General features: G+C 33.2%; 1 protein-coding gene across 25 annotated transcripts in view; it reads right to left on the bottom strand.

Annotated features, from left to right (window-relative positions):
• The window catches only part of ADGRL2 (adhesion G protein-coupled receptor L2), a 684558-nt gene that overhangs the window by 15933 nt on the left and 656324 nt on the right, over positions 1–12301 (bottom strand). For all 25 annotated transcript variants that reach the window (XM_050769910.1, XM_050770082.1, XM_050768737.1 and 22 more), the window contains 6 exons: positions 10235–10360; positions 9807–10012; positions 8529–8702; positions 7342–7551; positions 5885–6105; positions 4505–4571 (listed from right to left, as the gene is read on the bottom strand). In XM_050769910.1, the coding sequence (XP_050625867.1) occupies positions 4505–4571; positions 5885–6105; positions 7342–7551; positions 8529–8702; positions 9807–10012; positions 10235–10360 (1004 nt within the window). The remainder of the gene's footprint in view (positions 1–4504; positions 4572–5884; positions 6106–7341; positions 7552–8528; positions 8703–9806; positions 10013–10234; positions 10361–12301) is intronic.

Below are 12301 nucleotides of genomic sequence, written 5' to 3'. Positions count from 1 at the left end.
GAATTCTCCAACTTGAAGAAACTGAAAATAAAACTTTTAGCTAATGCACTCACATCTAGATGTAAAGAAATTTATAGTTAAACCCAACACTAACTTAGCCTCTGAAACACGACTTGAAGTCATACAAATAATGAGGCAATGGTACGTGGAAGAGGACAAAATACCATCGTTTCAAGACAAATTAATTATGAAATAAAGCATATGACATATTGTAAACCATAATGTAAGATGGCAAAAAACGCTAAATAAGATTTTTCTTTTTCCCAACTCAATAAAAAAAATTCACCAATATGTATTACTAGTCTTATTAGAGAAATACAAAAACTTTTATATCATTTAGATGCTCAACGATTTATGCTACCACCAACATATATGACAATCAAATATCTTCTGGAATTAAATAGAATATATACTGAAGCATAGGTACATTTTTAAAAATGTGGTTTTACAGTTATCTTATTTTCTCCAATGTTAAAAAAAACTAATGCTAAATTTTAGTTTGACAGAATAAATATTGTCACTACCTTTCAGGAGACAATACATTCTGATAAATAAAATTTTGCAGGGAAAACTATTTCAAAAATTTTTTCCCCTTTCTTACTTCTTTCTCGTTTTCTTAAAATACAACTGTGGAAATGAGAATAAGAGGTAGAGGGGCAAATAAACACATCTTTGATAAAAATCTACAGTCATTTTAAGACAAAAAAGGTAGGTTTCAAATAAACTACTGGCTGCAAATCTGAATTCCTTTCTTCCTTGCATTTTTCTCTTTCCAGCCATATACTTCTGTGCTTCCCCACACCCAGCTCCCGCTGGTTATAAGAAGTGATTTCTTTCTCCTTCTTACTTTTACTTTTGCTCAATTTGTTTTTCTGCCATTGATATACATTTACAAAATCAATCACAATAGTCAAACATGGTATTTCCCCTATTTCTCAATGGAAGGCAGGCAAGGAGGGAGGGAGAGAACAATGTCTCTACCATCCAATTGCTGTTCTTCTCCCTTGAATTCCAATGCAGCCACTCTTGACCCTCATGCTCTTTGTTTTTTCTTTTCAGTGTAAATAGTACGAAGTTTAAACATAGTATTTTGGCATAGGTTGAAAGGCTCCATGCATCAGTGAGAAAGGAAAAAGGTGGAGTTACAGCTGCGCACACAAACATTTGTTTAAACTTGGTAAGTACATGCAGTTACTCAATTATCCACAATGAAGCCACTACTAGTAAGTATAGGCTATTAGGTTTGTGGTACATATGTACGACAACCAACCAGGCTAAATGTCCATGCTAATAATTAATTCTGGAGATGAAACAACTCATTCAAGAATTAACCAGATTTTAGCTTAGCTCTGGCGTGTGTGTGTGTGTGTGTGTGCCTTGTGTGTGGGGCAGGTGTGTGTGTACAGGTAAACACATGACTATCTCTTAAGAGACATCTCTGTTGAGTGAGAGCAAATTGAGAAAAAAAAAAATCCCTTATTCAGTCAAAAGAGTAAGTCATCAAACTGGGACATTTTTTTCTCTCCCACTGACAAAGATCATTCTTTTACCTATCCCCAAATAATAATTTCATAAATTATTTATAATAATCTGCCAATTTGCTGATAAAATTTAACACTGCTTAATGATCTAGCACAGCTAAACATCAGCCATATTGATGCACATAAAAATACAAAGAAGTTTAAAAAAAGAAAAAGGTACCACAGATTATAGGAGTGCACAGTTTGTTTTATGGTCATCAACCTGCTCAATTGAATCACATCCGTCTGAGCTTAGCAGCTTAAAATTCATTCCACAGCTTGCAGTGCTGACATGGATATGATAAGACAGAAGAACAGAAACATCACTCTGAAGTAACCTAGCTGAACTGCACATGTTCTGACCCTTTTTGTCCTCCCTGGAGCTTTTGCTACCTGGCAAATGCAGCTCTAAAGCTATACTTGTATCACCAGATCTTTGCTGTTAGCCAAGCAGAAACCTATTTCTCCCTGGGACTAGCAGCCAGAGAGGTGTTCTCTGAAGAAGACTTCTAAATGAGTGTGTGAGCTGAACTCTTACTGAACTGAATTAATTATTAACGATGCAGATGGAGCTGTCCAAATGATAAGAACAGCTCCTGACGTGTCATGATCCAAGCTTTCATTAAACCATTTCAGGCATACTAATGGTTTCCCACTGCTCATTACTTACCAGCACTTTTCTCATAGATATAACTACTCTGGTGCCTGTAGGCAAGATATTCTATAGAAATGCAGAAGTAGGAAGTTTTATTTTCCTTAGCATATTATTTTTCTTCATAGATTATTATTTAGAATGTACACCTATTTAATACAACTAAGTGAAACAGTTTCAATTCAGAAAAATTGAAAATACAAAGCTATACTTTCTAGGAACAGCAATAGGTAATTTTTGTTACGAGAATATTCCTTAAAAGGACAGTATACAATACAATCTATATTAAGATTTGTACGAGAATTGAGTTTTAAATACCTTATCATCACGAGAGGGAGACATATATATATATATATATATATATATATATATATATATATATATATTTTCCCCACACACACTGTATAATCATATCATATCTCAATTTAAGTTAGATACTCTTTTGCAAGACGCTGTTTTGTATTCCTATACCACTCTTAATCGCTCTCTGTTGGGAAAATTAGACGGCAAAACAAGTGCAGGAGAATTCCAGCAAGAACTGTACTGGGATTGCTAACTACTGGGGTTTTTGTTTGTTTTTAAGTTGAGAATGCTCTTGAAAAGGCCCTTCACATCTCAACCTGAAGGATTTGGTAGAGGAAAATAATGACAAGACTTACAAAGCATTAGTGTGCTCTACTATAAATGAACAACATAATAAAATGTCCTTAACCTTTTTTCTTATTAAAAGCTGAGTATTTTGCTAAGTGAAATGTTTTTTAATGATCTAAAGTCAGTACTTATCTTCACAGATATCAAATAAATAAAACTACAGTATAAAAGAAGTAAACACATGATAGCCTCATAGGCCAAACATCCCTAAAGCAGTCTTTATATTTTTCAACATATGTCTTTGACGAAGGTCTTAGGGGAAAATGAAAGGTTATGTCTTCAAGGATCATGCCTCTTCATGTCAGCCATTTAACTCTAGATAGGCTTAGGCTGTGTTAACATATGAACACCAAGAATAAAAACTTGGGTAATCATCAGATTTAATAATTCTGATGAGAAATCAGCTTTCCGAGGAATACTTGAGAATGTTTTACTGGTTTAATTCATACAGGCATTCATCTCAAATTTTCACTTCACTATGTATTTGTGCAAAATAATTAATTTAATGACAAATACACACTTGAAGTAGTTTTACGTTTCCTTCAACTACTGAAAGTTTTTCTCAATTTTATGAAACACTGCTTAACCACGAAAAGATCCAAAGGAGCTCATTTGTGTTACGTTTTTGGAAAAAAAAAAAAAGAAAAACTCCTTAAAATAGGAAGTATTTATGTTTCCTTTTCAGAGTTAATAACACCATTTCTATCACCATACTGCTACAACTGAGCAAATTTTTTTTTTTTTTTTTAAAAGACAGGGTCTCGCTCTGTTGCCCAGGCGAGGGTGCAGTGGTGCAATCATAGCTCACTGCAGTCTTGTGCTCCTGGGCACAAAAGATCCTTCTGCCTCTGCCTCCTGAGTAGCTGGGACTACAGGCACGTGCCTCTACACCGAAGTAATTTAAAAGTATATTGTAGAGAGGAGGTCTTGCTATGTCACCCAGGCTAGCCTCAAGTGATCCTCCCGCCTCAGCCTCCCAAAATACTGGGATTATAGGTGCGAGCCACCATGCCCAGCCCTGGTTGAAAGTTTTAAATACTAAAGTCTAGATACTGTAGCTACAATCCTTTATTTCAACTATATTTCAAATGTGACTAAGGGTAATGTAAGACATTTAAAAATAGCTTAATGTCACTATCCTTAGCTTGTATCAAATTCATTTAAAAATAGTATTTCTTAAACTAGTATTTTCATTTGGTATCTTCAGTCTTATAGAAGTAATTTTATTTCTAATACATTTTAAGTTGATTTAATAGTCATTCGTTAATGCAAGATTAAACAACTTTTTATACACTAAAAAGAATTGAGGATGTGGACATTCATTTAGAAGTATTAAATTACTATGTGGAAACTAAGATAATAAAAATTAAGGTAATGTTCTTTCACTTTCCTGACATATTTATTTATAACATGGCCTATATGTAAGTATATTTTTTAGATTATGATGTGATATTTTAGCTTATTAAACTAGAAATGAGAAAAAGTACTTCTTAAAGATTTTCAGAAATATTAATTAGCAAGTATATAAAAAATATTTAAAATATACTAATATCCTGTGAGACAGGCATATTTGTAAATCTTTGTATAGATAGATAAACAAACAATAAAACAAATTATCCTTGTTTGAATAGCACTGCTAAAGCAGCAAGCTAAAAAGCAAGGGAAAACAGAATCTGCTTACCAGAATAATGAAAGTAACAGGTCCAATGAAGCTCCATATAAAGTAGTTATCAACATGAAGCCAGCAACTATTATGAAAAGAATAGAATATGCATTAGTAGTTTCTATGGAACCTCACCATTACAAGGAAAATAGGATTTTAAAAACCTAACAAAACTAACTTTACATTTGCCTTTGAAAATTCATTTATCATGTGTAAGACCTCTAATAATTCTGAGTTGGCTTTGACTTAACGAAGGATAGTAATTTATTTACTTCGACCTGCTGGTTTCGTATTTGATAAAAGCATACAAAATCGTGCTTGTATGGGGAAAACAATAAACACCACTCCACCACTGAATCCTTAAGACTTCAGATTTCTCTAAGAAAGACTTGAAACTCAGTATTACAAATTATCTCATCATTTTGAAGTCCTACATATCATTTTCAAAATTTGCCTTTCAGATCTGTCAGAGCTAAAGTGCTCAACCCTATGGAACATAACAGACCCCCCAAAAACTGTTCAGATGTTATGTTTGTTGCAAAACAGTATAGCAGAAATGTTAACACCTTCACTAGGAATGGATAAATACTAGAAAAGGAAATCAAAGCACAGAACTCACACAGTATTAGAGTAAATGATGCATAAACTTATTAAGACAGATTTTACTTAGTGGTTCATTTTTCATATAACATGGAATCCCCACTGAATTTCTTTTATTTGTTTTCATCATCTGTACAGTCAAAAAGCTTTCTTTAGTCCAAAGAATCTTTATATAACTAATTTTATCAAAGGAAAAAAAAACAGAATTGGAAGGAAAATTCATGCCTCTAGCAAATAAAATCCTTAGAAACATGACTATGTCTACCTTCTGTCACTTTCTGTAAATATCTATACTTTTATAAACGAAAGACAGTGACTTATTTTAATCCTTTCAAACTGCCTGATAAAATATTATCAAAGTAAAACATATGGGATGGAATGTGCTACTGTCACAATTCAGAATGAGAGTTAGCTAGAGGGTTGGCTGCACAAAGAGAGCTAATGAAGCATTAGCTTAACACTGAGTAGTTAAACCTGTCAGATGCTTTAAGTTCAGAAGAATTTTTACTTAATATCTTTCTAAGGCCAAAAAGTTATTTACTTTTTCAATTTGTTTCAGGTCAATCTTTTGTGTTAAAAAGAAAGTCCATAATTTAGAATCTGCTTTGCCAGAGTACAAATCCTCTGAACCCAGAAAATTACAAAAGACTTGATTGTAATTTGTGCACGGTATGCCCATTCTCTTACCAATAAAGCTTTCAGATGCTATTTTAATCTGTCAGGGACCCTCACTGACAGCTAACAGGCTTTAAAAAATTATTCACTTGAAAAACACTCAGGTCGCTTGCAATTACTTACGCTTTTTCTGTTCCATAGCTCTTATAGTCAATAGCAGCTGAAACTCCAACCACTGTGGCAGGAAACAAGTAACCAGCAACATAGTAATATTTTTTCCTTGAATATTCACTTTCAAAAACTTCAACTAACATTAGATAGAGCTGCACACCTTCTAGGCACATCCAAGCAAAAGCCGCCAAAAAGAAAAAGTGTAGAAGTCCTGCAAATATTGGGCATGCAATCTACAGAGGAAAAGAACAAAAAACACAAAAGAACACTCATGAATAAAAATAGCCCACTCCAAAACTATAAAATACTCACTAAGAGAAATCGCTATTATTTCAAAAATACATTATTCAGAGTAACCTAATGCTTCCTCAAAATATTTTTTTCGTAAGTGGAAACAAGCTAAAAACCCTGCCAAATCTGGAGATTATCATGTTCACAGAGTATAACGCCAAGTGTACTAGGTTTCAAGGTAGAATATTACTATAACATTTTTTAGTGAGATTAAATATCAAATAAGAAAACTTCATAATTTGTGAATTATCTGTTATGAAATCTGAATATTCCACTTGTAGATTATTTGCTTCACAAGTCTTTAGAAGTGTTGTTTGCAGATCTATTGTTTCTATTTTTTTCTATAATGGAATTTTAAAATTTTGCTCTAACGACAAAATCCTAGCTCTAATTACCTAGGATTATTTTCCTGTCATATCTGGAGCATTCTTAAGTTATCTAAGTGCAGATGAATATAGGGTGAAGCATTAACTAATTAAGTTCTCTTTCTGATATTAAGAACTCATGATGATGAATAAATTGCCGTGAATTCAAAGAAAGGATCATTGGTCAGAATGACTATGCAAGCAAAATAAGAATTTTTTTTTTTTTTTTTTTTTTGAGACGGAGTCTGGCTCTGTCGCCCAGGCTGGAGTGCAGTGGCGCGATCTCGGCTCACTGCAAGCTCCGCCTCCCGGGTTCACGCCATTCTCCTGCCTCAGCCTCCCGAGTAGCTGGGACTACAGGCGCCCACAACCGTGCCCGGCTAATTTTTTTTTTTTGTATTTTTAGTAGAGACGGGGTTTCACCGTGGTCTCGATCTCCTGACCTTGTGATCCGCCCGCCTCGGCCTCCCAAAGTGCTGGGATTACAGGCGTGAGCCACCGCGCCCGCAAAATAAGAATTTTTAAAATAGGATCTTTGTATTTCTGTATCCCTAGCATTCTTCTATTAAAATTATATGTCTTAACAAAAACACAGAAAAATTCGACTGTCTCTTAATATACAAAATGAATTAATTCATAATATTACTTAATAATTGGGCAGCCTTTTAATTTACTACAAATTGTCTTTTAATATTGCCCTATCAATTGTATCAAGTTACAAGGTCAAACATTAATATCAGTATCATATGTCACCTCACACCTAATAAAATAATTTTCAGAGATCTAAGGTCAATTAACTCAACTGGTGCTTACCGCATATTTTGTCTTATCAATGCCTATTAGGAAAATAAATTCAGCAATGAAAAGGTTGATACAAAGGTTCTTGTGAATAGTATTTCGGTCGCTCTGTAGGCCACGGAAAAAGCAAAAGGTGAAGATGCAGATAGCCAGGCAAACAAGGGAAATGACAATTCCCACCCAGGTGATGACTGTAAGAAGTAATTCATGAACTCCATCTTTATACTGAAAATAAAAAGATATGAGGAACATTAGTATTCCTGCATTACATCAACTAGAAGAAAGACCACTTTCACATGTACAGTTCATCTTTTACTACTGAACTCTTTGAAGAATACCATTCATATGTGTTCAAAAAAGGCTCAATACCAAAAATAAAGTTTAATCGTATAATAGCATTCAATGTTACTGCCTTTTATACTTAAAAAAGTGATCTATGAGAGAGGAAGATTTTACCTAGAAAACAATAAAAGAGCCTAATGATTTCAAAGTATGGCTGAATTAACTACATAAACATGGAGACTATTTACATGACAGAATAAAGAATACTTATTCATGCTAAAAAACAATTGACATTTTAATGATTTTTCCAAACTAACACATAAGCCAAGTTTTAAGTTTTTATTTTCTCCTTGGGGTTTTGTATGCTTACATATTGAGAGTTGACACACACAACAGATCTGAGACCGAAATGCTACACTTCTTAAAATATTTCTGTCTTCGGGCTATCATTCTCTTAATCACAAGAAAGAACATTGAGACATATTCCAGAAGCCATTTTGACTTTTCAAAAGACGCAGCTTTGCACAATGTGCAAAGTGGTTAGGAAACTTAAAGCAAAAGTTGTAAAATTAGATTCAAACATTCAAGATGGGAAGGGCATGTTAAACTCCAGAGCCTTTTGTCTCTTTTGTATGACCTACTGCTGCTCATTATTTAAATCTTCTGTTGCCTCTACCAAGCACCTGCCCCAAGGAGGAAAACTTACAAGTCTACGAAGTTACAGCATATGATTTTGAGAAGTAACAATAACAGTGCCAAGACTTCTTAAAATTTATGGACAGTGTAGAAACAATTAGAAATCAACATTACTTTGTTTGCTTTTTAGTTACGATAAGCACCCAAAGAACGGGACTGTTATACAAGCTGTTTTGAATCTCTGAGGTTTCTCTCTGCTACTAATTAGAAGTGCAAATACTTACTGCAATTTCCCTGTGGGCCATGAGAATTGCAAAATTGGTTAGGTGGCTGCATGAACACGTTGTTCGAGTTTTATTAGTGTCAACCAGCTTGCAGCCCTGGGTAGACCAATATCCCATCATAGTTCTCTCTGAGTAGTTCCAGAAGGAGCAGTTTGCATTGAAATAATTGTCAGGCTGGGAAATAAAATGACAAGATAAAATTAGGATTTTATACTCTAAGATGGCAACAGCAATTGTTTAATATGTGTAAAAGGTAATTTAGATTAAACTTTGCATGTTTCAGACTATAAAGTTTTTCATCAGCAAAATTGTGGACTATGTTATACGAGGCAGATACCTAGCTTAAAAGGGGCTTTATAGTCCGAAAGTGTACTCTAAATTACCAAGACCCATTTTACACAATTACAATTTCCATTTTATGATTTTACATATTGATGGTACATTAGAATCATTTTTTTTTCCTTTCTGATAAAATTAGAGCCATAAATTTGTTCTGAGAAAATTCTCTAAGGACCAAATGTTTTAAAAATCCATGTTCTATTTTGGGCCCATTTTTGGTTAGTTCTAAGAGATACACTAGCAACAATGTAAATCATATTGTTAGTACCTAAAAGCTCTTAAGAGTCAATCAACTGAAGCAGATGAGTACTGTAACCACACAAATTTATTTTTCTTTGCCTATTTGGAGATCCACTTTTTTATCTGTGGGCATTTATTCACTCTATTTACTGTAACAGCCAAACATTCTGTAGACAATCTTCCAATACAGTGTAGTTACTTAAGTATCAACTTGCATTCTAAGGCACAGCAGAGGAATCACATCTCCTCAACTTTTTTTTTTTAAAACACAGTACTTGGTAACAGTTGTGTCAAACACGATCAGTAAAACTAATGAAAAAAATTTTGCCACACAGAAAGGCAGAGTCCTAAGAGTTAATACTCAGCTATCCTGCTGCTAAGTAAGGTAAGGGTTAATTTTCATTTGAAAACAAATTAAGAGTCATTTACATTTTCCTGTTGATTACTGAATTAGCTTTCATTAAGAATACACTTAAGTTCTAATAATCACTGAACCAAGCTCATTTAATTTTATGTTCACAGACTTAAATAAACTTGTGTGTCTGACCTAGTCCAACATTTAAAATTCAAATGGAAAGGTCTTGTCTTTCCTCCCTCCCATCTCCCCAGTTCTCTCCCCATCCCCAGCACCTCAGTTTTGCTTTCCTTTCTTTCTGCTTTTATAACCTTCCATTACTTCATTAGCATACATTAACTTACATCAATGTGTGGCAGGGTAAAAAGCACAGGATCAGTCAGGTATACTCGGCTGGACTCTTTATTGATGGAAACTGAAATGACGTGAGAATTCACTGCAATGGTGCTATTACGACCAAGAAAGTCAGCACCCAGTTTAATGGTTGCATTTTCTGTACTAAGGAACTGTCCCAGACTCCGGTAAATGATGAATACCAACTTTGCAAGCCCTAGGAAGGTTAAAAATAGTCACATGATGTACAAAAAACATGCATGATAATAAATTAAGATAAAATAGGAATGAAATGATAAAGTCCTAAGGCATTGTTTTAAATCTGCTTTTAAAATGGTAAGTCGTTTTTTGGTTATATAAGGAGTCAAATGCATTTTAGAATTAATAGGTTTTTGAACAACAACAGAAACTATCAATTTTTAAAAGACTTCCATCTTACCATTCCTGCTGTTCTGTTTGACGGTATTTGCAGAGAGCTGGATTGAGCTGCCTGCTCCTTTGATGCCCAGAGGAAATTTAAAGTCTTGGATCTGTCCTTCTGTACTGAGTACGGCAACTTCCAGGACTGGATGAGGGAAAAGATAAAGGAAGGGGGTGGGGATGATTCTTTAGATTTAACTAAGGAGGCAAATGATAACTGTATAGAAACTACTGTTTTCTTTTTGTCTACTTACAAAATTTTACTGTTAGGTTTCAACAAAAATCATGAACAAAAAAACAAATTACTCAAGTCTTAAATATTCACTTCTCAAAAAAAAATTTGTATTGTCATTCTAACACCTTCTTCATATTTTTATCTCTTTTGTCATGAACTAATACCAATCTGTTAGCCTATAAGTATGAACAGTGTATGAATTAATAGTATGTAACTTTCAAGGTTTTGTATTTAAATCATGAAGCTAAGCAAAAATATTTCAAACTGATATTTTTTGGCTCTTTATATTAAGTAACTTTTCAATGACCATTATTTGGCAGTGGTAAAACTAATATGAAGTACAAATCTGAATGCTTCTATGGCATCTACACATCTATTTCTATCTATGATCCACTTTAATATGAAAAATTACACAGGTCAAGTTTGCAGTAATACTTTTTTCTAATTTCTAAAAATAGCCCAGAAGAATATATTTATTATGAAAATGCCATTATGTTAAAATTTCCCATTAATTCTCACTATTCAATCTTTACATATTCAAATCGGGCAAAATAGAACCTGCAGGCCAAGCCTGGCATGCCATTTGTTTTTGTAAATAAAGTTTTATTGGAACACAATCATGTTTATTCATTTGTATATTGCCTGTGGCTTCTTTAGTGCTACAATACCAGTTAAATATCTGCAAGAGAGACCACCATGGCTTGCAAAGCATAAAATATATACTATCTGGACCTTTACAGCAAGAGTGTGACAACAACTGCAGTCTAAACCAAATTTCAAATATTCAAACCAAGTATCGAAATTGAAAAACACTTAAGGAAAACAAGTCAATACAAAACACTGAGAACATCTACCTGATCAACATGCCAATGCTAACTTCATTTCAAAAATATAATTAATAGTAACCACTAACAATATAAATGCTTACTGTCTACTGGGAATCCCAATACAGATTGTCATTATTTTACATCAACATTTATTTAGATTTTAAAAGGAATGGAAAAGTATATTGCTTTTATAGGAGTTAACTATCTTATATTAATAATTATAATATTAATATTTTATTGATGAAATCTAAGGAATTATATGGAAAATTCATTGATTTCTGATATTTAAATTTTAAAACTATGTATTCTACAAAGATGTTCAAAAAATACAGTCCATATTTTTTTCTGAATGTCACCCTCTTTAATGTCTCTACTGTCTGTATCGCCTATCAGCTATTCACCTACAATCCCCTTTTTCTTTTTACAAAAATCATTTCATTCCATTGTACAGTAATTCTTGGATACTAATTTTTTTTATCTTCCGCAACTTTGTTTTGTAAAATACATCTATATTTAGGTTGTAAATATAATAACATTCATAAATTTTTATAAGCAATTAAACCACATGTCACACCCTGAAATACAAATTTATAACGAGCATCATGTAACTGTTAAAATTCTATCAGCTGCAGAAACTGGTTGATACACTTATTTTACTGATACATGTTTGGAAAGATTAAGCAGGTGGGTAGATGGATAAACTGTTCTCATATCAGTCTCTAGGTTGGGGCAGGGAGGAAAGGGGGAAGAAGTTTGATGAAAGTAACTGATTCTTCCTCACATTGAAAGAGGCTATCATATCTTAAAACAAGACGTGATGAAAGAAGAAAATCCTCTGAGTTTTCATGAATCATCCCAAATATAGATATACATGTACAAACTGTTAATTAAACAAATATTTACTTATCAAACTTTAATTTCATTAAACAGAAATTTACTTATTAGAATTTAAAAAATAATGTTCATAGTAAAGAAAAAGCTTTAAATTGATAATAGTAAGATCATTACTACAGCTCTCAGTAGA

Source organism: Macaca thibetana, chromosome 1 (genome assembly GCF_024542745.1).
Source record: "Macaca thibetana thibetana isolate TM-01 chromosome 1, ASM2454274v1, whole genome shotgun sequence".
NCBI classification, from domain to species: domain Eukaryota; kingdom Metazoa; phylum Chordata; class Mammalia; order Primates; family Cercopithecidae; genus Macaca; species Macaca thibetana.
The sequence above is the reverse complement of the archived record's forward strand: the minus strand, read 5'-3'. Positions and strand labels throughout refer to the sequence as shown.